Source organism: Hemibagrus wyckioides, linkage group LG04 (genome assembly GCF_019097595.1).
Source record: "Hemibagrus wyckioides isolate EC202008001 linkage group LG04, SWU_Hwy_1.0, whole genome shotgun sequence".
Lineage (NCBI taxonomy): Eukaryota > Metazoa > Chordata > Actinopteri > Siluriformes > Bagridae > Hemibagrus > Hemibagrus wyckioides.
The window spans coordinates 7,733,262-7,758,698 of NC_080713.1; the positions used below are offsets into that span (position 1 = coordinate 7,733,262).

Sequence of the window (25,437 nt, forward strand, 5' to 3'; positions counted from 1 at the left end):
GCAGAATATACATCAGATTAACGGCCTACATCTTCCACAACATGAATAAAATGCAGGAAGTGGGAAAAAATAGGTCTTGGAATGAGAACGCAGTACATCTGTGCACTCTAGGATAACATGGAGAGAGGAATTTCTTTAACTGTGCGTGTATTAGGACACGTGTGTGTTTAAATATCTTGAATCTGGTCAAACTATTTTTTATCATGACCAAGTCTAAGATTATGTAAGAAATATTTGACTATTTTTTTTTTTGTTCTTTTGGCAAATTACTTTATAATTTATATTTACACATTACTTATACATTCTAAGTATTACTTTCTAGAAACAAGCAAAATAACCTGCCAAACAGAATGAGAGAATTTAACGCACAAAAACAATAATATACACTATATATTGCCAAACGTTTTGGGACACCCCTCCAAATCTAGTGTTCTATCAGGTTGAGGTCAGGACAGTCAAGTTCGTCCACGCCAAACTCACTCATCCATGTCTTTATGGACCTTGCTTTGTGCACTGGTGTGCAGTCATGTTGGAACAGGAAGGGGTCATCCCCAAACTGTTCCCACAAAGTTGGGAGCATGAATTTGTCCAAAAATGTCTTGGTATGCTGAAGCATTAAGAGTTCCTTTCACTGGAACTAAAGGGGACAAGCACAACCCCTGAAGAACAACACCTGAATTCACTGATTTGGAGGGGCGTCCCAAAACAATCTTAATATTTTGGTTTATTGTAATCTTATAACAAGAAATAGTAGATCAGTTTGACTAGATTCAAGATATTTTAATTTTTTTAATGAGTTATTAGGATCTCTAATAAAGAGAATGAGAACTTCAAAGAGAATGACTTGAACCCTACAGTAGCTGCTCTCGTACCACACTCTCCTTTCTCTCTCTCTCTCTCTCTCTCTCTCTCTCGCTGTCTTTCTCTCTCTCTTGCTCTCTCTCTCTTGCTCCCTTACTCTCTCTCTCTCTCTCTCTCTCTCTCTCTCGCTCTCTCTCTCTCTCGCTGTATTTCTCTCTTTCCCTCTCGCTCTCTTGCTCTCTTTCTCTCTCTCTCTCTCTCTTGCCCTCTCTCTCTTGCTCTCGCTCTCTCTCGCTCTCTTACTCTCTCTTGCTCTCTCTCGCTCTTTCTCTCTCTCTCTCTCTCTCTCTCGCTCGCTCTCTCTCTCTCTCTCTCTCTCGCTGTCTTTCTCTCTCTCTCTCTCTCTCTCTCTCGCTGTCTTTCTCTCTCTCACTCTCGCTCCCTTAATCTCTCTCTCGCTCTCTCTCTCGCTCTCTTACTCTCTCTTGCTTTCTCTCTCTCTCTCTCTCTCTCTCTCTCGCTGTCTTTCTCTCTCTCTCTCTCTCTCTCTCTCTCTCTCGCTGTCTTTCTCACTCTCGCTCCATTAATCTCTCTCTCGCTCTCTCTCTCGCTCTCTTACTCTCTCTTGCTTTCTCTCTCTCGCTCTCTCTCTCTCTCTCTCTCTCGCTGTCTTTCTCTCTCTCTCTCTCTCTCTCGCTGTCTTTCTCTCTCTCACTCTCGCTCCCTTAATCTCTCTCATGCTCTCTCTCTCTCTCTCTCTCTCTGTCTCTCTCTGTCTCTCTCTCTTTCTAGGTATCTTGAGTCTCACCACAAGAGTCAGTATGAGTTCATATATGACAGCGTGCCGGGTTTCTTATTCTCTTTATTTTCTTGCTCTTCTGGTAATCACCATCACTTTTTTCCCTTCTCCCTGTTTCCTTTTTGTGTGCATAGATTTTAGATTGTCTCCAAGTTGCATCATCCACATGGTTGTATTTTTGTTTCCTCCCTCTCCCCTCCTTTCCTCCTTCTCTCTCTCGCTCTCTCTCTCTCTCTCTCTCTCTCTCTCATGCTCTCTTTTTCTCTCAGCTCCTGAGGAAGAGGCATATAGGAAATGACATTGTGACCATCATCTTCCAGGAGCCAGGCGCTCTGCCGTTCACGCCCCAGAACATTCGCTCTCACTTCCAGCACGTCTTTGTGATCGTTCGCGTTCACAACCCCTGTTCCGAGAACACCTGCTACAGGTACATATTCCTCTCCTTGTATACTGCTGCTGCCAGTTACCATAGCAACCCTGCCCTGACAGCAGTTGCCGTGGATACTACATGTTAACATAGCAGTGCTTTTTTTAAACCACGTTACAAGCGTGTCAGTTCACCAGCAGAGACACCAGGTTGTTAATGGAAGTCACCAGGATTTTAAAGCACAGGCTGATGAGATCTTTTCTCCTCCTCGATCCTTTCTCTTTTTTTATCTCTGTAGCGTTGCTGTGACACGCATGAAGGACGTGCCCCCATTCGGACCGCCCCTGCCTCCCAGCGGCATGACCTTCCGCGACCCTGCCTCATTCCGCGCCTTCCTCTTGGCAAAGATCATCAACGCCGAGAACGCTGCACACAAGTCAGAGAAGTTCCACACCATGGCTGCTCGCACTCGCCAGGGCTACCTGCGGGACTTGGCCGAGAACTGCGCCAGCACCACACCGCTCGACACGAGCGGCAAGCTCAACAACCTCATCTCACTAGCCGCCAAGCGGCGCGAGAGAGTACGGGCACGCCAGGGGGCGGAGCTCGGTGCCGCTGGAGCGGTGGCCTGGCGTGTAGTGGCTCAGGATTTCAGTGGAGGCGGAGCAGAGCTCCCGTGCGTGTTGGCCATCTCCACTGAGTACGTGGTGCTGGCAGACTGCTCCACAAAAGAGGTGGTGTTCAACTGCTTCTGCGCCGACGTGATCGGCTGGACGGCCGAGAGGTTGAACTTAAAGCTCTATTATGGACGAGGGGACCACGTGGCGCTGCGTGTGCCTGAGGGTGGAGCCCAGGACATCCGAGAGGTGCTTCAGAGGCTCAAGGTAAAAATAACAAAGCAACTAAAAATGTGTGTAGATGTCATGTTTGAGAATCAATAAATGCTACTGTAGCAAGTCTAGTGATACCACAACACTGATGAATTCTTGACTCTGATTGGTCAGAATGCATTTTTTTTAAACAGTAGCTCTCACACTGTTTATTAAAAAGCACTCATTCTAATATAATACCATTTCTATAGCAACAGCTAATTCACAGAAACCTGCATGGTGGACGCCGTACATAATCAGAGGCTAATAATGAACAATTTAGAAAATAATTTTGCTCGACATAATCAAAACAAGTTTAATGGTCGATATGATAATATTGTCTGCATGGAAATATTTACACGACATTTATGAAAGGAGTCAACGGTTTGTAACAGTCACTACGTTCTCCACCACAAGTGGGTCTTCAGGTCTGGCCTGTTTCTCTGTAACATGACTGCATTTCTAACTTTTAGGACTGTTTATATCTGCGACAGCATACGTGATGACAGGAACCGGCTTGTTTTGCAGACATTCCACAACAAATGTAACTCTAAATGGATAAAACACACTGCATGTTCATTAATAAATGAAAATATTGTAGCCGTGGTGTAACAACAGCTGTAGTATGAGAGGAATTAAACACTTCAGGCTATGTTGTTGTAGCCGTGCTTTGCATCAGGCCACATCACATCCCCACATTGTTGATTATTTTCACTCCACCATCATATAATCCTCAAATAATAGAGCTGTTATTACAGGAATAACAATCTAATGCTAATGCTTATTGTTATTTTGTTATTCTTGTTAGCTCGTTAGAGCCAGATAGAGATCTAGTGAGCTAGCTGATTTTTCTGAGCATAAATAAATGGCATTAAAGTGGACACTTTGTCTGATTATGTCTAAGCTGTGGGTGGATATCATCATGGAATGGGCGTCGCTAAGGTTGGAGGACTTTATAAATGAATAAATACACAGTGACTTCACCCACCCATGAAGAATACCGTTTGTTGTAATTCCTGTTATTTGTCTATATTTAGACCATTTCATTTAATAGCAGAATCTTACCTCTATAGGTTGTTTAGAGGGCATTTAGCTTAAAGCTAAGAATATTTAAGACAAACACAGACCAGCATGCTCTTGCAATTTGTTGATTTGATTGCACACCAGCAATATTACTGATTAACTAGCAGCTCTATTATGCATTGAGTTTGTATTAGTCATGATTGTCTGTGTTAAGTGATTTTCTTTCTTTCTTCCACAGGTGCTGACAGTTGGCTGCGAGACAGTGGACATGACGCTCAGACGGAACGGTCTGGGTCAGCTGGGTTTCCACGTGCGTTTGGACGGCACCGTTTCCGAGGTGGAAGAGTACGGCTTCGCCTGGCAGGCAGGCCTCAGGCAGGGGAGTCGATTGGTGGAGATCTGCAAAGTCGCTGCGGTGACGCTCACACACGACCAGATGATCGACCTGCTGCGCACGTCGGTCACTGTTAAAGTCGTCATAATCCCACCATTCGAGGAAGGAGGGGCCCGCAGGTGAGCCAATAGATTGTTTATACTACAAAACAATGAGTGTTAATGAAACAGAATCGAGCAGCTGATTTTTCATCTGATTGGTTTGTGAATCCAGGGTGGCACTCAGGGTGGTCAGTCAGATGTCTGGGGCAGCCATATCCACTCAGATACACTATATTGCCGAACGTTTCGGGATGTCTGCCTTCACATGCACGTGAATGTAATATGGAGTTGTCCCGTCCTTTGTCTTCAACTCTTCTGGGAAGGCTTTCCACAAGGTTTAGGAGTGTGTTAATGGGAATTTTTGACCATTCCACTAGAAGCGCATTTGTGAGGTCAGGCACTGATGTTGGACGAGAAGGTCTGGCTCGCAGTCCACTCTAATTCATCCCAAAGGTGTTCAGTCATGTTAGAACAGGAAGGGGTCATCCCCATTTGGTCCCCACAAAGTTGGGAGCCAAGTCCAGCCCCTGAAAAACAACACCTGAAATTCAATGATTTGGAGGGGTGTCCCAAAACTTTAGGCAATATAGTGTACCTCTCTGCTCTGTCTCTGCCTTAGTCGTGATGTAATGTTCGATATATGACATGCCCCTAACATCTGTTTTTTCTGGCTTTCCACCCCTTGTCAATTTATTCCTTCTTGACAGTGCATGACAGTGTGAACTCAAATTCCGTCCAACGTTCTGCACTAACAAAGACAATCCTGCCTATTGCCATAGCATCCTTGTATATCCTGCACAGAAAGGCGTGCTGAGCACTAAAGACTCATTAAGCACAACTTGCCCAAAACAGCAAAAATTTGTGCACAGCATACGACGAGCAGCAGCAGAATCCAGCGCTGGCGAGGCTGTCCGCATCTGCTTTCTGCTTTTTCCTCGCTCCTCTGAGACATGCTCTCATTTCGTGATGATCAATACTGAGATTCTTGGCAGGAAAGGCTGCCGCTTGCTGTTGCTCATTTCTGCCGGAAGTTTTCCGCAAGGACAGTGCAGGTTCACTCGTGTACATTCAGCCACGTGAATCCAAAGGCTTCCATCAGTGTTTGTTTGTTTTTTTCATTTTGAAGCAGGATTCTGTTTTCTTTGCTGCGATCACAATAGATTTGACGTTGCCGAGACGGAGAGCAAAGAACTGTTCTTCAGTCTGTTTCCTCTTTATGTAACACACACACACACACAAAGCAGATTTGGAGACAGTAGGCAGACACTTCAGTTCTCGGGGTAGCAGTGAGTGGGAGTGTTAGAGAGAATAGGGAGAGAGAACATCGAGTGTGTGAAAAGAGGACAGGGAAAAGTACATGACTGTTTAAGAAAGGACAGAAACACATTCTGTACTTCATATTGTGCTGTACTCAGATGCTGTACATAAACAAGGTACTGGGATACTGAGCTCAAATCCCAGCACCACCATCACTGTTTGGCCCTTGAGCAAGACCCTTAACCCCTAAAGGTTGTGTAGTAGAGTCAGGGAAATGGAAATGGGAATATAAATACAGGAGATAGCTGAAGACTATACTTCTCTTCATTTAATGTTAATCTTAATCAGTTGACTGTGGCTCCTGATTGGTCAGAATAAAAGCCTGCCGCCTCACCAACTCGAGACACCCCAGATCTCCATGGATTTGACCTGTGAATTAACATGCCTTTGGTTTTAGATTTAATAGACTCATGGAGGCAGGACAGTAAATACACTAGTCAAAACAATATGGACATCTGATCATCACACACCCATATCCGGTTCTTCATCAAGCTCTCGCCACAAATTTGGAAGCACACAGTTACCTAGAATGTCTTTCAATGCTGTCGCTTAACTGTTTTTTTTTCACTGGAACCAAGAGGCCCAAACATGATCCAGCACGACAATGCTCGTGTGCACAAAGTGAATTTCCTGAATTTGTGGATTGTTAAGGTTAGAGTGTAGGAACTTGAGTCAAGGCTGTCCAGTGCCTGACCTCCCTGATGCTTTTTTGGCTGAATGTCCACAAATCCCCAAAGCCACGCTCCAGAATCTATTTGAAATCCTTCCCAGAAAAGTGGAGGCTATACTAGCAGCAAAGAGGCAGAGATTAACACACATGGTTTTAAAGTGGGACTGTCAACAAGCACATACACCAATCAGGCATTACATTATGACCACCTGCCTAATATTGTGTTGGACCCCCTTTTGCTGCCAAAACAGCCCTGATCCACAGAGGCATGGACTCCACTAGATCCCTGAAGGTGTGCTGTGGTATCTAGGACCAAGATGTTCGTAGCACATCCTTTAAGTCCTGTAAGTTGTGAGGTGGGGCCTTAATGTGACATAAAGGATACTTACAAGACTTAAACGCACTTTTGATAGATACTGACCAGTGCAGACTGGGAACACCCCACAAGAGCTGCAGTTTTGGAGATGCTCTGATCCAGTCGTCTAGCATCACAATTAGGCCCTTCATCATTGTTGATTTGGCGTTGGAGATGATTATTTGGTACTTTTGCAACAGGTCTCCATTGTTAGTGCTTTGCAATAGTCAAAGGTAAAGCTGTAGCTAAATTTCCACTCTTGAGGAAAGTCTTTAGGATGGAGGGCTTTGTGATTTCTCAGTAACTGCATTTTGTCAGAGGAAAAGATCGAGAACGGAACAACTGTTTTTAGCTGCTATTCCGTCATCTCGAGGCAGGAATCACTTTTTCCTCAAACCATATTCTTATACGATTCCATGCCAGCTTCAGACCTTGATAAGAGGCATGGCCTAAACAATGAAGGCGGGGCCTAAAGTCTAAAGCAGTTTTTTTTTTTTTTATCTGGATGATAATACAGTTCCAGTTAGATTTATATATTTCATTTTATAAAATACAGGATTATTCACACACATATGAAGCTCTTGCTGGTGCTGAGAAACTTTCATTTGAAAAGAGTATGTGATTTATTTTCCCATAAAATGCTTTCCCATAAGATTCGCATTCTACTTTCAGTTATTCGTATAGTCGCTTCAAAACGTCAGACGTCAAACATGCCTTGGCTGACGGACAACTTTTTTGGATAAGTGGGGAAATTGTGCGTATTTAACTTTTGGCCACGCGGCCGCTTTAACTCACAAATACACACATGTAGTTCATTCAGACAGCCCCGTCTGGTGTGAATGTTCTGATCCAGAGTGCGGATGTGCTGTGGTGTGTGTGTGTAGCAGCACTTAAGGCATGTAATCACTGCTGCTCTCTGCTAAAGGGGCTCCTCAAGCCCCTAATTACTCAGCAACAGCCTCGACACTGCACTCAGGAGCCATATGGAGCTTTTGTGGCAGTTTAATTACACAACTGAACTCCTTTGGAAAAGAGAGAGAAAGAAAAAAGCTGCCTCTCTTCCTGTCTCCACTGTTAAAGTGCCCCTGAACTCAAAAGACAGAATTTATGAACGATGAACTCATCTTAAATGACTCATTTCTTACTATTTTGTTAGGATTCTGCCATGTTCACAATTTCTATTCAAAAATGAGTCTTCTGCGCTAAGCTCCTTCCTCGTCATCACTCAGTGACGTCAGCTCGTGGCTGCCGAATCCGCACGCCCTTTTGTCACTGAAATATGTGGAAATGCAAGATATTAAGTAAGTCAGATGATTTTGAATATTTCTCACATAACCTTCGAGGCACTGCAGAAATTTCAAGCACAGGATTCCTCTTTTAAACTCCTACCAGTGAAGACACGTATGTAATTACTTTCTACGATGACTGCACTCAAGTTCAACGCACGTGAACTAAAGAGGGCTTCAGCTTGAACGCCCAAATCTGCAGTCATTTTAAAAATTACACGCTCATCAGAATATTGTGGCATTTGACGATTTTGCATTCATTTCAGTTCTGGCTGAATAACAACCTACACAGGAAGTCAGACTTTTACAAGCTTGTTGTTGAGAAAAAGAGAAAGATGTGTATTTCGAATTTTTTGGGCATTTTCCTCTCCAACGTCAGCGCTTTCTAAGAGTCAGCTGTAAACCTCGATATCGGTACGTTTTCAGACAAGCTCGTTCAGCAGTATTTTTGTTTTTTTTTTGTCTTATTACTGTAACTTCACCAGAGAGGAATACGTAGAGGTTTGGTGAGTGAACAACTGTGCATAGCTGTTTTAACAGGAACGCACTTGTTTCATGGATGGTTGACGTAACCGTAAATGGATAAAATAAATAGTATGCTGTGTTGTTTTTTCATAAATAAGACCATTGCTGTGGTATGGGAGGAATAAAACACTTCAGGATGTGACTCCACGTTGTGTTTGGCCACAACACTATGTATAATTGTTGCTTATTGTCTTATAACAGCATGCCATGTCGTGTGTTGGTCCTTATTCTAGAGCAGGTGTAAGATTATTAAGCGATGTTTTCGAGCTTGAGATTGGCTTCATGGCTCAGAGTGTTTATTTCATGCCTTTATTTCTACATAGAAACAAATGTAGCTGTCGAGCTTTTCTAGGTTGCTGGGCGGTAAAAAATTTCCATGTTGTACAGTTACATCACCTTTTTCTGTTTCTTGGCTCTCTCTCCATCTCCTGTGGATCATCAGTTGCCGACAAGAGCCGTTCCCGCTCCTCTTTCTCTCACTCCTCTCTTTTCTCTCTCTCTCTCTCTCTCTCTCTTTCACACCTCGGTGTCTCTCACCATCATCTCTCCCTTCTGCTTGTCTTTTTGTGGAGACAGTCTATGCAGAATCCATTTAGTTTCATTTCATTCATCGACATGCACATTTATTTGTCTCGTCCTCTCAATTCACCCCTCCTTCCCCTTCTCCCTTTCTCCCTCTCCCGGCTCATACGCTCTTTCTCTCAGAAGAGCGCCAGGGAAACGGATTGCTCGAGATTAAAGCGAGAGAACGAGGAAAAGGGGACAGAATAGCACAGCGGTTAATAATGCACGACGAGCTCGCGCGTGCGTTCGAGAAAGTGTCGCTTTGCCGTATTTAGATGTGGAAGCGCCGGTGAGCCTGCAGATATCAAACGTGTCCGGACACCTCCTCGGCGCAAAACAGAAGTAGGTGGGTGCTAAAGAGAGCCCACCCCCTCCTCTCTCACATCCCTCCCACCAAAAAGGTCTCTCCATCTTCCAGTGTATTTTCATACCGTAGCTCGAGGGAGAGAAAAGAAGAGAAAGCTGCCTGCGTGTTTGTGTTGGGGTGTCGGCGCTCGCCTGCGCTCCGGCCGGTTAGAAGACGAGCGCGATGGCACTGCCTCAGAGATCCGACAGAGCCTGCTGTACACGGAGAGGTTAGTTTACACTCCCAGACAGTACAAGAAGGACAAATGTAGTGAACCCAACCAGAAACAAAGAAGATAAAAGAGCCAGAGTGATCACAGAGATAAGGATGGATGGATGAATAGATAAGCACTCAGTGGAGGAGGAATTTATGTTGCTTTGTAAATATCTAGTAAGAAGGTATGGGCTTTTCTGTGTGTTTTTCTGTGTTGCGTGCATGCTGTCTTTCTTTTTTTTTTTTTCTTCTTCTTTTTGTTCCTGTGGTTTTTTGTTGTGGTTGTGATGCGAGTGCTCAGGGATTTCTCTCTCAACACAGATGGGTTTGAAATCTAATCTGGCTCTGGTGTGAAACTTTGTGATGAGTAATGATACCACAGCAGTTCCTTTACCTGTAACGCATATTTAGAAAAATGTACAAGGCAGATGGCAGAGATACTGGCTAAGTGACCAGCACAGTTACTCTGCTAATTTAAGGACAAAAGAAAACAGCCATCTGCTTTAGGTTGGACTTCACAAAGCTATATTTTCTACAGAAATCTGTAAATAACTAGCTGATAATATCTGATTATGTCAAGCACAATTAAATACACATAAACACCATTGTATGTAAACAAAAGAGATGAATAAAGTGTGTGGGTGTGTGGTCAAACCACAAAAATCTGTGACATCAACCAGTACGATAACTAGCTGGATTGGTTATTTAATGCATTGAGGAAGCTGTATTATTTATTCAGTGTAGTTTAACCAGGCCCTTGAGTAACGCAACACAAAAGAGTTCATAAAGAGATCACGAGTCTGAATCCCGACAACGCCACAGCCATCTGTGCCCGGGAGTCATAAAGAGCAAAACTGGTCAGCGCTCTCCGTGTTAGAAAGATGGTATACTCCTGTCAATCACAGCAACACTAGCCAATCAGGAGCTTCTGTGAGCTCATGTATGTGGAAGAGGGTAGAGAGCATTTACCTTCACTGCTCTGTAACACAGCATGAGCAGCAGCTGGATGATGCATTTATTCAAGTGTGGATCATGCACTTGCAGATTTGGATGAGGCGGGGCTACAAAAAATTCAAGGTATTTTTCAACATTAAAAATTTACCACGATGGGAAACGGCTTATACTTCCACAAAAAATTTCCATTCGAGACAATACTACACTTCAGAAATTCATACACTAGACTGTAGGGTGCATAATGTAGTACGTCATTTGGGAAGCAGCTATCGTGTTTAATGGTGGCTTTCTTTAAATCAGGTTACTGCTGGGGATTTGCATGGGTTGTACTGTGTTTTGTATCTTTAGCTTTTGCAGTCCTCTCTCTCTCTCTTTTTCTATGCATATGTACTAGAAATTTGTTTTGTTAAATTTGGCGCTTGCGTAATGTAAAGATCTCAACTAGGACTGTAGTCAAGATAAGTGATGCTCAAGTCTAAGATCAGGAATTAGCAAAGTTCAAATAAAGATGAGTCCAAACGAAAGCGAGAGGAAGCCGAAAAGCACCAAATCGTCCTTACTAATTGGCTTCATTCATGCATTGCACCAGTGATCAGGCTGGATTTTCAAGAAGACGGAAAAAATTACTTGCATACAGAAAGAAAAGACGATACAAATATAATTTTTGCTAACTCTCAAGACTAAGAGTATTTTTAGCGAGACAGAGACAAGTACACATGCCAGTAAATCCGAGCCAAATCCACGTCCATACAGAAAACATCTGGAGACTGGACTCAAACAGCTTAAGTGTCAACATCTATGGTTTCGATTTTTAAGCCGTTGCTACTGTGATACACGAGCGATCTTAACAAAAAACCTTAAAAAAAAAAAAAGGCTTTTTTTGCCGTCTCAGATAAAGCAGAACAAAAAACTCTGCTTGCGAAAAAGGTAATTCACTGAAAGGGAAAGGACACAGGAAGTGAAAGTCATGTTTTTCTGCTAGCGGGTACTTTCGCTATGCACTAGCTTTATCGAGGTGAACTTTGCTTCGTGAGTTCACAAAGCCTACATCCTGTGAGCCAATAGAAATCAAAGCATGTCATGTGATTGGTAGCATTTAAACTCAACAGTGTTCATGTGAGTACTGAAGCTACTTTATTGAAGCTCAGATCTACAAGTAAATCTTTTTTACTATAGTTTTTCCACACAGTTTACATGCAATATAATAAGGAAATGCACTGGACTGCACAACAGACATGCGCTTATCTTAAGTTTGTGTCATGGACCTAGCCCATTCACCCACATACTGCTCATACTTCACCTGGTGTTAACAACGAATCCTAGCTATTCATAATCTGATGTTTCACACTGTACAAACCTAAACCCTGGCTTAACGTTCTTCTGTCAACAGCCGCGATCAGATAAACACAGCGACAACCGGCTTAAATAACGGCTTGTCTCGTGCTTTCGCATGAGAGTACGTAAATCCTCCAATTTCACATAAATCCTACAATTCTTGATTGGCTTTCTGTTGCTAAGCATCTAGCCTTAACGTTCTAACACCACATCGCTGGTTTGGGGTTGTATAAAATGCTGCATAAGTGTGAAACCTTCCTCTACCTGCGGTTAAAAGCAGGGTTTAGAACAGCAATAAGAAACAAGCTCAGTAAGAAAAGCCCAAATATGTCCTACGCTCAACACCATTTTATTTCAGTTCTTCGTAGAACCAGATTCTTGAAGCCTGTGTTTCACAGTCTGTGACGAACGAGGATTCATGGCATCTGTCAAATCTGCTTGTAAAGGGTGCGCGTGTTCAAGTCCAGAAATTTAGACCGCAATGTCTTCCTCATTCTCTTCTTCTATGCATTCCTTCTGCGTCTCCTCTCTTTCTCCTGTGCTTTTTGGGAATAGAGAAGGAGAAGATGGAAGTAAATAAAGGCTGATGAGATATGGATGTGTTTCTGGCTCCGTAATTGGTGGAAGGATGCCATGTGACTAGTGGGAGTATTCGGTCGGGCCGCACACGCGCTCTTAGTTGGGTTTGAATGTTAAATTATTAATGCATTTAGTTTCTGAATGGATTGAAATATTAATCAGCTAATATGTTTTCTGCTGCCACAGAGGGAAAAAACGTGAGGTAAACATTAGGTAGCTTTCTATCCAGTTATATTACTCAATATAATTTTATTCCTAACTTAGCTTTCATTTATTTTTTTGCTGTTTCGATCTTGAAGAGTTTTCTTTTGTTTAGAACCAAAAGAGTTTGCCAGCATTTATATATTTTCTGTTCATTTCAATTCCTTGACTGTTACAAAGTCCTGACACTGGAGACTCCTTCCAATATTGTTAAATGAACATCTCTATAGAGAAAGCTTCCAAAGCAGGAAGGTGTGTGTCTGGGTATGTCTGTGTGTGTGCACCTGTGTGTGTGTGTGTGTGTTTTATTGCCATACGTGATGTACAGGGAACACCACACACACTTATTGATGCTATGCAGATTAGTGGTCAGGAATAAACATGTTTTTGAATGGAGGTGAGGTCCATGGTATTTCCTCTGGGGGGGTCAGCGTGTTGGATTTCCTGCGGAAGCTAAACTGCAAACAGCAGACGAACCTTAACTGACCCCTGAGCTTATAGTGCTGATGGTGCTGGCGTCTTCAGACAGAGAGGGAGAGGTCTTACATTACTTCTTGTCATCACAATGAGCTCTACGGTAAGGCAGGCTGAAAATGAATGCAGCTCATCCTAGCCTTAAGAGAGGCTGTTGATGGACTTGGTGTTTAGGCAACTAAGTGTGCTGTTCAAGAGGGATTACTCCACACTATTTCTGTTCATAGATCATTCCCAAATTACAACCTACCGCTCCAACACTGTACCAGGGAGTCATCTGGAACCATCTGATAGAGCTGAGAAAGCTGTCGGGCTTCGCCTGGTGATTTTAAAGCGATAGTTCAGGCAAAAATAGAATCAAACCCATTTGTAGTTGATCAGCTGAGTGACAGCATGTGAAAGAGTCATCATCAGCAGCAACAGACTTTCATAAGACTGGAAGACTGTAATTAGCTTACTTCTGTGAAAAATTCACATCTCATGCTTGTCTAAAAAGTCTTCTGTTTTCACAAGAACAACTCCTTGTTTGTAGGTATACCTACATGAAATGACAAGGATCCAGAATGCTCTGTTTTTTACCACTTGAGTGTTTTTATGACTGGGAATTGATGACCTCAAAAGGACAGACCTAGTGACCATTTTGCAAATCTGCATACACAAAAGCAGTGTATGGGATTCTGCAGTTCAGATGAAAATATTCTGCTCAGCAAAACTGTGATTATAAGCCCCTCCCCCCCCAGACAAGCCCAGAATCTGTCTTGGGTGCGGACTCGGGGATTTGGGCCAAGTGGGAAAACGCCCAGAGTTACAAATTGCATTGTTAACAGTGTCAATAACAATAAAAATTGTGTTAATAATATCTTTACAGAAAAATGTGATTTTTATTAGCTAATTAGGTAATTAGCTTTTAGCTCAATTACCATTCCAGTTCAAAATCAGACATTATATACCAAACATATTCAGTTAAAATGAGCAGTAAGATGGAAGAACAGAGCATATGTTCCACTTTAGGCAGGATGATTCCTTTAGGAACTTGTAATTATTTATCAGTATGGTGAAGACGTGTGAAAGTTTTAATTACTCCCGAACCTCCTTAGGTTTCTTTAGTTGTGTCTGTGTTTGATGCGAGTGTGTTATTTTGCACGTGTTTTGTGTGTATAGGGGCTGCACAGAGGAATACGAGATGAAGACCCAGGAGCAGAAAGGCGATGCAGAGCCCATGGGAGCGAGTTACCGTTCCAGCCAGCGTGGTCCAGCGTGGCGGTGGGATAGTCCCCCTACCGCCCCGTCAGCACAGCGCTGGACTCCCATAGGGCCTCCATCCGGTCCCAGCCGCACACACAAGGGCCTAGTGCCTGTTCCATACAGAGAGCCGCAACACATTCCTGCTAAAAGGTGAAACATTTTGATAAAATTGAACCATTTTTTGATTTTAGATTTTCACACACACCAGTCTCTAGAGTTTAGTCAGAATGGTGCAAATAACACTGAGTGAGCAACAGCTCTGTGGATGGAAACACCTGTTTGATAAGAGAGATCAGAGAAAAATGACTAGAATGGTTTAGTAGAAGAAGATGCCAAAATTACTGTCATATAAACATTATAGCTGAATGAAATTATTTCTTCACGTATCCCAACTTTGGAAGTTAGTGTCAGAGCACAGGGTCAGTTACGATACAGCGCCACTGGAGCAGGGAGGGTTAAGGACATTGCTCAGGGGCCCAGCAGTGGCAGTCCTGGGACTTAAATCCAACCTTCTGATCAATAACTTAGAGCCTTAACCACATGAGCTAAGCTGCCAGGAAATAATCACCCTTTACAAACATTGTGAGCATCTCAGCATGCACAGAATCTCAAACCTTGTGGTTTATGAGCTCCAACAGCAGAAGACTTCATTGATCTCCACTCCTGTCAGTCAAGATCAGCAACCTGAGGCACCGGCTCACTGAAACTAGACAGCTGAATATTAGAAAAACAATCACCTGGTCTATTTCCAGATTTGACCTGTCCAGTTTGGGTGAATCTGCACTTATGATTCTTCTGTACTTAATACAAAGTATTTGGTATCACAACACTTTGCTTAGGTAAACTTGGTTCTCTGCAAGCAAATCCCAGCAGCCTTAAATATGTTTCTTGTCTGGAAATTGATCTGTTATGTAGTATTCTTTACCAAACATTCGAACATTATTCTGTACTAGTTCATTTTGTTGTTCATTTTCATAAGCATCTATAACAGAATTTGTGTTGCCTAAAAAATTGTTGCCTAAGACTTTTACACAGTAATGTGTGTGTAGGTAAAGTGTCCTAAATGTGACAATGATTAAAATGTGATGAATGGTAATGAAAAAAGGGTTTTTTTTTATTAATTTGGAATAAATGATGAAACTGGGAGCATGTTTTCTCATCTATCCATCATCTTGTTGCTCCTCTACATAGCGGATGATGGGAACAGACAGTAATTCGTCATCTTTTTGGAAATTCTAATCTCCTTTTTGAACAGTTGGATGGAAATATACTTTGCGTGTCTCACCACTAAGTCTGTCTGTCCTCCCTCAGACCTGTCAGTTACCCTGAGAACCACTACAGCGTGTCTCCAGTAGGGGCAGATAGAAGTCTGCCCTACCGCAACCCCTCAGCCAGTTTCTCCAGCCCGGGATCCGGCCTCAGCCCTGCAGCCCTGAGCGGCCCATTTGTCCGGTACAAACCTTCACCAGACAGGCAAGTCAAATTTGCTAGAATTTGCAAATATTCTAGCATATATTAATAATAGCCTAAATAATCAATCAGTATCACTGCATGAGGGATTATGATGATGATAAAGGGGAAAATGTTTCAAGGTAAAGTGTAGTTATAGTTGAGTAGCCTTTATTCGTCACATATACATTACTGCACGGTGAAATTCTTTCTTTGCGTATCCCATCCTTTGGGATTGGGGTCAGAGCACAGGGTCAGCCATGAGGCAGCACCCCTGGAGCAAGGTGGTTTGGGGCCCAATGGTGGCAGCTTGGCGGTGCTGGGGCTTGAACCCCGACGACCCAGAGCTGATTGGACAGACACAAATATTGTTTTAAGTAGTTTTTTTTTTAGCTTTTATTAATATTTTAAGTCATTTATCTTAAACTGGTATTGTTTAAAACATTTTATTGTTAAATCCATATTTGTAACTGGAACACACATGGCAACCCGGACATGAAATCACCCAAATAGTAAGTGAAAATGAAAGGACTGGTGTCGTCTTATCAACAACAATGCTATAAACATGAAGTGTCTCATCATGAGTAATACACGACTCTGTTGGGCGTATAGAAAACGGTTTTCTGTTAAAAAAGAAAAAAGTTACTGTGCAACTGAAGCCGAACCGGTAGTGAGGTGCGTGGGTGTGAGGAGTGTGTAGAGCAAGCCAGGGCACACACACACAGCTGATTAATCCTTCAGACTCGTAACCCTATCACGTACACATGTGTAGGTGTGTGGGGGTGTTTAGGGAGGTCAAGGCATGTACAGACATATCTGCTCTCTACTGATTGATTCAAGCAAGTGTGTGTGTGTGTGAGAGAGAGAGAGCACCTATTGTGAACTGCCCTGCTGAACCGGAGTAACACGTTGTCAGTCGGTGTGTGACTCACTTGATGAATTACACCCTTTATAGTTTATGGGTTTTTTTTAGTTTTTATTATGTGAATGTGTCACTGTTTATCAGGTTTTTTTAGATGCTATTGATTTGTACACACTTCTATTATTTACTTAATTCATTCATATTTTTTCCATTTATTATCTAGTTATTTACTGCCTTGCATGCCTTTTTTTTCCTCCACCAGCCCCCCCCCCATTCCAAATAAATGGTTTCCACCTACTCACACTATTCACAGAAGGAACTCTCCAGCATAATGTAAAACCATGCCCACACACTGAAGTTTCATTTCCAAACATCTGGATTTACTGAGTGTGTATTGAATGAAAACATCACACACTTGCTTTTGAGACAAAACAAGACACGCTCGTTTATGTAGACGTTGGTGTAAACACATGGCCTTGGTGTGCGTCTTTGGTGGAACTGAATACGATGAAAAGCACGAAGATGCCTGATGTGTGTGTCATCAGAGTGTGTGTGTCAGGCGATTGTTCCCTGTGGCCGCTCGCCAAAGGGAACATGTGGAGGGAACGGTTCTTAATGCAAATGTTTGACCCGACCTTCACACCTGAAGGCACAGCACCTGAACATTTTGTCTGTGTGTGTGTATGAATATCCAAGGGTTTCTTTTTATATCCGAACATTTCTCTTTTCCCCCTGTAACGTGAATCAGTGTTAGTCCTGGTTGTGGTCTTTGCATACCAGAAGTGGAGTGTTTTATTTGTTGACCATTCGGCAAAAAATTCATATTATTAGTCCTTATATCAGCTATATGGTTGGATTATATTCTGCCTAGCTTGTAGATGTTACACTCATGCCGTGTGTGTGTGCACAGGTTCGGCTCGGCCCAGCGCTCTCTCCAGCCGTACGAAGCTCATCTGACTCTTGATGGATCCAGTGGAGATTCCTCATCCGGCTTCACCAGCCAGGAGAGCACTATGGAGCGCAGCAAGACAGGTACACACAAACACACACACACTCTCTCATACACATTCTCACACAAACAAAACACTCAAGTTTTTCAGGTTGAGTGTTGTTTGAGTTTTCTGCCCTCTGGTGGTGAAATGGTGCAGCTGTCTGGTAGTTTGGTTTGCCTTTTTAGACTAAAGGATGGTGCATTTTCCAAACATTTCTAATTCAGTTCAAATTACTTATGCTAGTACTGATGACCTACTTGTCCACGAAACAAAGCAATTATTTTATTTAAAATAATTAAAATAATTGTTTAAAAAAAACTTGGCCATACCCACGAAGGCAAAGATCTTTTATTTCTGTTCCTTAACTTTCTCCACATTTGTTTAGTTTTTTATATCTCATCTGTTAGTCTGTTTGTAGGTTCACATTGTACATATTAATTATATCCAGTAAATCGAATGATAATTTGCTTATAATATATATAATAGTGCTTATTTTTGGTAAAAGTGCATGTGTGGGTGATGTGGACTTCCAATAAATGATTCAGATTCTCTGTTCCAGTGAAACTGTAACATGTAGTAATCTGTGCTAATTAATCTTCGTGTCTGTGTGTGTGTGTGTGCGTGTGTGTGTCACAGAGCCCATGTGGCATGTCGCAGCTTCATCGCGGAGTGCATCCGGGAGCGGAGCTCAGAGGCGACAAGCTCGGCAGGATTTGCAGGGGAAGGACTCGCCAAACAGACACTCTAAGGTGAGAGGCCTTTCCTGTTACCATAGAAACCATATGCAGTTTCAGATCTCCATGTAATATTATAATATATGACCCTTTGCCTTCTCTCTCCGTCTGTCTCTCTCAGGGCGAGACGATGTACTCCAGCCACTCCAGCAGCAACACACTGTCCAGTAACGCCTCCAGCAGCCACAGTGACGAGCGCTGGTTTGACACAATGGGTGCCAGCACCTCTGGTACCCTCAGCGACCCCTGTGACCCTTGTGATCCCTGTGACGCCGACCCCATGGGGAAAGGAGGCTCCAGCGACAGTGGCATCGACGCCTCCACTCTGTACGCTCCCACCTCCAGCAGCAAATCGAACAAAGTGAGCCGGAGTCACGCAGGGACACCCCATAAAAGTCTTCACTCTTCAGCCACATACAGCGGCCTGCACGAGCTCTCTGCCCCTGCAGCCAGGGTGGGGGACGGGCTCCGGAGAGAGTCATCACCCGTCATAACAGCCTCAGCCAATCAGAGCAAGAATTACCGGACACGCACCTTCCCTCCACCTGGCTCAGCCAACACAGACAACTTCAAACCCAGGTGAGCAAGAAGAGCCATTAAGTCTAATGTAAGAGGTGAAAAGCTATAAAATGTTTGAAAAAACTGACTGACTCTGTGTGTGTGTGTGTGTGTTCAGAGCCTGCTACACCCCTCAAGGCTTTAAAACCCCAGCTGTGCCTGACAAGCCCCGGGCTTTCCGAGCTTCCACGGCCACACCCACATCAGGGTCAACCCAGCTGTCCACCTCCGCCCCCAAATCCTCATATGGTAAAAACAAGCAGGGTGCATGGCAACAAGAAGAGAGCAGCCCAGCAACTATGACCTCAACCTCCAGCAACACAGACAGCAACAGCAGCAAGTATGTGTGTGTGTGTGTGTAATATGTGATGAAAGTTTTGTTCTATGATGTGAGAATTTATTACCTGTCTGTTGTGGTCAGTTGTTTATAACTGTGTGTGTGCATGTGTGTACAGGCAAGTGGACTTGAACAGTAAGAATGTGTTTGGTCAGCCACGTCTGAGAGCCTCTCTGAGGGACCTGCGTTCTCCTCGCCGCCCGGTACATAAGAGCACCATTGAGGACGACCTGAAGAAACTCATCATCATGGACAACCCCGCCGACACACCACAAGAATCTGTGAGCGCACACACACACACACACACCCGTTTATGCTGTCACCTCAAACATAAGCTCAGTAATTGTATGTTAGCTAAGTGCAGTCTTTTTAAAATGGCATATAAGAGCATTCCTGTGAATACATTTTAACAATCAGCTCCATTCAGTACGGTGAGCTCCACCTCCAATAGTTCTTGGTCTGCAAAGATGAAGCTACTGTGGAGTTGGAGCTCAGAAATGTGTCTATGAAAGGTTTCCTGCAGTGTAAACATGCTCAGTGGCACTCTAAAACACACACAAACACACTTAACGCTTAAACACACAGAACTAAAACACATAGCAGTTTATACAAGCTGATATCACTCACTCCTCAAAACGCCACAACATAAACACGATGAATGCAAAGACACTTTAACCTTCAACTTCTAGAAAGAAAGAAATACATTATTATATCACTGTGTGTGTGCGTGTGTGTGTGTGTGTGTTTAGTCTCCTCGAAAGACCCTTCAGCGGACCTTCTCAGACGAGAGTTTATGCAGTGGGCGGAGAGACTCAAGCTTTGCCAACACGCCATTGTTTGATGGACAGGCACCACCCAGCGACCTGCTCTTCACCAGCACACTGCCCACCCGTCGCCATGGCAGCAGCACCAACCATGGTGCCATCTTGCCTAATAAAAAAGGTGCATATCTCACATGCTCTAGAATTTCAGTGGTGTTGCTTGTCATAGTAATAGGTTTTATTTATAGGTCAGCTTAAATCTCTCTTCTTATAATGAACAAATGAATTTAGTTCAAATCATCAGTTCAGATATGAGTTATGTATATAAACATTTGCTAGGCTATATAGAGTTATTATATGACGAATGTCCTAAACCTAATGAGTCTGAGATTTGCTCACACTGAGCGACGTACAAGATTGTTCTGTTGCACAGTAATCAAAATTAATTAGACCGAATCACATCATATGACACTGAATCAAATGGGTCAGATCAGACTAATTTACATAGGTTATATCACACTGATTCAAAAGGAAAGTGTTTGCATCACACTGAAGCAAAATCTGGTATTGTTTACATCACATTTAGTCAAATGGGTCAAATCACGCTGGATCAAAAGGGCACACCATAGTGAATTAAAAGGGAACTGTTCATATAATACTGAGTCAAATGGTAATGATTCACAATTCACAATGATTCATACTGAATCAAAGGATTCATTCAAAGGAAACAATCACCTCGCTTGTATTTATGAGTGACTCCTATTGGGTGAATATCGCTCATTTTATGTAGCTCGATTATGACGTTTGTGTGTATGTGTGTGTATTCAGTGCCATTGTCTGCATCAGAGCTGTCTCTGACGGAGGTAAGGGATAAAGTGCCCCCCCTGCGCAGACTCGACCCCGGCCTCATGCCCCTTCCGGACACAGCAAGCGGTCTTGAGTGGTCGAGTCTCGTCAACGCTGCCAAGGCCTACGAAGGTGAGACATGTCTGAGAGAAAAACAGACAGACCTTATCTGACTTGGTCTTTGAATTTGCTATTGTTTGAATCAAACCACTGTTAACAAGATGTATGTTCATGCAGTTTGTCACAGGTTACTCTCTTTCAAGCTGAGAAATTTGGTCCAAAGGGCAGATTTTAAACTATCATGTGTAATGAGGTTAAGGGGGATTTTTTGAATACTAGACACAAACTTTGAAACAAGAGAAACAGGAACAGTTTTGTTAAGGGGGCGTGTTTAAATATTTCCAAATTGCAATACATTAATTTATGGAATTGATGCTATGTTTACACACAGTCACATAGAAGACATCGAAATTCATCATTTAACTAGCTTAGATCTTGACATCATTTTATTAACAATGTTATGTTTAGGCTTTTCTTACTAAACAAGGACAAAGCTGAATGTATAGCAAAACCGTTTGCATGCTGCCAGCTGCATGTTTGTTTGCTCTTTTACACGTTGCTCTGTTGTACGAGGGTACGAAATATTCACAGTAGAACCTGTCATACGCTAAACATTCACCTGGGCTTCCTTCTGCCTACTCATGGAGAAGCTGTTATTTGTACTCAGGAGACACAACTCCAGCTGAAATCTGATTCAGTAGGATGCTAGAACATAAGATGAATTTCCCAGTAACATTATCTCGTGTGTTTTCGCAGTGCAAAGAGCAGTTTCTCTTTTCTCGCTGTCTGAGCCGCATGTTGGAGGAGCTGAGCTGAGACCTGTAATAAGTCCAGTTCCCTTTCACACACCACAGACCCCCCGCACTACACCCACCTTCACCAGGTAATGAGGAGCTGCTAGACCTGCAGTAGTAGGACTTTTACATGTATAAGTGGGTAGTATGCAAGTGTTAACTTTAACATGGAAAAATAATGTTATAAGAAATGAAAATGTGTATATAAATAGCATTAACGTATATAAATATTAGTATTAATGTTATGATTATGTTCACTGGTACTGCTGATTTGCTTGAAGCTTGAAAAGTGGAACATTTACATGCATCGAGTTCTGATTGGTTCTCTGTCTGTCTGTCTGTCTGTCTGTCTGTCTGTAGTGATGAGGCTCCTGGAGACCTGTCAGGCAGACTGTACCACCTGGAGGTGATGTTGAAGCAGCTGAATAATGATCTGGAGAAGGTGGGCATTCACAGTGCTAACACATAACTGTCACACAGACTTGATCTTAGAGTCACTGTATTAATTCTGCTCTCTCTCACACAGGAGAAGCAGGACAAGGTAGCTTTGCTGGCTGAGATGGCTCACCTGAGGGAGAACAACCAGCGTCTGCAGGAGGAGTCACACTCAGCTAGCGAGCAGCTCCGCAAGTTCAGCCAGCTCCTTTCCTCCACATCAGACAGGAAGTGATCTCTGACTCGCTCTCTGTGAGGAGAGGAAGCTAAAACCTCGAGCAGCAGTTAGAGCTGGGGAGGTTAACAAGGGAGGTTACGGGTCACTCCCGTACCCGAGCTGCTCTCACACGAACACACACGGTGTGATGCTTACACTGCCCTTCACCCCTCTCTCTCTCCACACAAGCCTGAACACTAAGACTGAGAAGAATAAGAGAGGAAAAGGACGGAGCAGAGAGAGAGAACACGAGAAACAAACCCACCTTGGGATCTTTAACTGGAAGAGGAAAGGATGTAGGCATCTTGATTTTTTTTTAGAACTCTCGCCAAGTCCCAACGCCTTGTCTTGGCGCGTGATGAATACATTCCCTTCACAGCTATTTTCCCAACTATTGTTTTATTTTTCTAATGGACAAGTCTTAACGGACACCAAACTTGAGCCAGTTGAACTGAGTGATATTCAGATCGTACAGCTTGCATTCAGAGAGGCCTATTACTGTTCATGCAGCTCTTCAGCCAAAAAGAGAGGGACTGTGGTCCTGCGCTGAGACTACACTTCCCAGCATGCAGCACTGTAGAGCGTGCCAAGGGAAGAAAAAAACACGGTACTGTAGTTTTGAAGTGAGATACAATTCTCTTGGACCGACCCACAGGGTTTTTTATATATAAATAAATATATATATACACATATACATATATACTGATTTACATGGTACACTCAAGAAGATCAAGATATTGTCATTTATAGGTATTGTTCTAAACACATCATGGGGGTGCTACCTGACAGCATGTGACCTTCTGTTTAAACTTTGTGGATGATCTTAAACGAATGGTTCAGCGAAAGTATATTCAGCCAGTACAGGGTGTGCTTTTGTCTCTAATGTAAATATCAAGTGATGGACTTCCATATTTCACCCAAAATCCTTTCCATAAACACACAACCTTCTTCATATGAGGTAAGGCGTAGTCATTGCTTGCACAGTGCATAACTTTCAGATTCCTGCTTTAAAAATATGACAGATCCAGCTTAGGGAGCTCTTCACTTGTCAAAATGCCAAGCTGGACGGTTCTGGTCCTCACAGCAGGCTGCCCTCATGTTTGATTTCTTTTTACAGATTTCTGTAAGTAATGTAATACTTTATATGAGCTTATACCAAAGCTCTGATGAGTGTGTGTGTGCCCTGCGATGGGTTGGCACTCCGTCTAGGGTGTATCCTGCCTCGATGTCCGATGATGCCTGAGATGGGCACAGGCTCCCCGTGCCCCGAAGATAGATCGGATAAGCGGTACAGACCACAGCTCTGTTGAATTCTCAATTCTGATTGGTCAGATGGTGTTGATGAATGTTCAGTAACGGTGGCTCTGACAGTAATATGTTAGGGTTTATATTGTAACAACGAATTGGCAGGAGTTTTCTGTGAGAAGACATTTTACTTAATATTTATGAGTCTCAGGTGTCAGTACTTTCTAGGAGTAGTCTTCAGGAGCTTCTAAACATGATTTTTTTTGGTGTGTGAACAGCACTGGTTCGTGTATATTCCTATTCCACAATGTTGAATGCTACTATTAAAGGTTCTTTAAGAAATGAAAAATTCCAATCATTGACAAATTGCTGTGGTATAAGATACCCTGTGAGGAAAATAATCCATAATCAGATTGGTAATTAAATTATTAGCCACTTGGTTTGTGATGATTTTCCTGTGCCAGTACATATCTAAGTGTTCTAGATTTTACACAAAGCCTGTATAACTTGGGTCATTTAGCCAACTCTCACCCACTAGCTAGTTCTCCCCTATCGGGAAAGTCTGCCCATGCTCATGAATGTGTAGTGTCACAGGGAGAGAGAGAGAGAGAGAGAGAGAGAGAGAGAGAGAGAGAGAGAGAGAGAGAGTATGCCATCCATCTCACCCACCCAGAGAGCATGTCCAAAGCTCCTTGAGTACAGTTTGACGCATATTTATGGAAAGAATCTTGAGTGAAAAAGGCTTGGTTGCAATATAAGTCCAGTCCAACACTAAATATCTCTCAGCTGATCTGCTTTACTTTCGCTGAACCATTCCTTCAAATGGCGTGACGGTCATATCCAAGCTAACACATCATGACATCATGTACTGCAAGGTCCAGTTCTCACACTGCAGGTTTCCGTGTTATTCTCGCACCGTAGTTAGTGAGTGTGGACCGAGTCAGTTCTTCATCATACAGTAACTTCCTCCATGTGTACCGTTTTTTCAACATGATTATCGAAGAAAAACCATCCCATCTCAGTCTCCAGCCCTGCACCTTGGTGTTCTGCAGGACCCGATCCCGGAGACGCGTTCCTCCTTAAAGCATCGCCGCCACTACTGTTAAACAGACTTGCTGTACAACACAGGACCAATTTGAGCGACTGCTCCTAGAACTGTGACGCCTCATCTGAAGTCCCCCCACCCCCTCTTTCTTAAGCTTTGGCGTTGCACTGTGGGTAAACTCCGGCTCCATGGTCCAGTCGAGACGCTGTACGTCCGTATGCAACAGAGACACAACAGCGCCTGCGCTCGTTTAGCACGGCGCCTTCCACGACATAATCTATTTTTCTATTTACCTCTCGGTTTAGGCGTATCAGGTGACACGACTGTTGGCTGTTTTTAAAAACCAAGAACAAACAGATCCATAACATTCTGGTTCCCTCATCCCCCTGCACTGTAAAGAGATTACTCACATTACTTCATGAGGCTTTTTATTTTTTTTGTTAGCATTAGAGCAGTTACGGTAATTAAATTAGCGAGATCCAGAACAGTTGCTCCATAGCTAGCATTCGGTACTTCTGTATATACGAGCTTTAATATGACATACTGAAACCACGCATCCCTGACTGTCCCTTTAATCTGGTCTAACTGGAAAACATCGACTCATCTCTCAGGACCCGCAATTCACCCTCGACAGCCTGAACTATTTATTCTATTTATTAATGCGTCGACCAGAGGGTGGCGTTATATTTTATATTCTGTATCTAACTACTATAAGTTAATACACACACCTGGAGCAAGGTGTTT

General features: G+C 43.1%; 1 protein-coding gene across 1 annotated transcript in view; it reads left to right on the plus strand.

Annotated features, from left to right (window-relative positions):
• sipa1l3 (signal-induced proliferation-associated 1 like 3) overlaps nt 1-25,437 on the plus strand; it is a 95,047-nt gene that overhangs the window by 68,319 nt on the left and 1,291 nt on the right. The window contains exons 8-22 of the mRNA XM_058387512.1: nt 1,870-2,027; nt 2,266-2,851; nt 4,098-4,372; nt 14,275-14,508; nt 15,670-15,831; nt 17,580-17,701; nt 18,298-18,410; nt 18,517-18,974; nt 19,072-19,293; nt 19,409-19,571; nt 20,040-20,232; nt 20,880-21,029; nt 21,714-21,840; nt 22,112-22,193; nt 22,278-25,437. The exon at nt 22,278-25,437 is cut by the window's right edge and continues 1,291 nt beyond it. Of these exons, the coding sequence (XP_058243495.1) occupies nt 1,870-2,027; nt 2,266-2,851; nt 4,098-4,372; nt 14,275-14,508; nt 15,670-15,831; nt 17,580-17,701; nt 18,298-18,410; nt 18,517-18,974; nt 19,072-19,293; nt 19,409-19,571; nt 20,040-20,232; nt 20,880-21,029; nt 21,714-21,840; nt 22,112-22,193; nt 22,278-22,421 (3,189 nt within the window). The 3' untranslated portion in view covers nt 22,422-25,437. The remainder of the gene's footprint in view (nt 1-1,869; nt 2,028-2,265; nt 2,852-4,097; nt 4,373-14,274; nt 14,509-15,669; nt 15,832-17,579; nt 17,702-18,297; nt 18,411-18,516; nt 18,975-19,071; nt 19,294-19,408; nt 19,572-20,039; nt 20,233-20,879; nt 21,030-21,713; nt 21,841-22,111; nt 22,194-22,277) is intronic.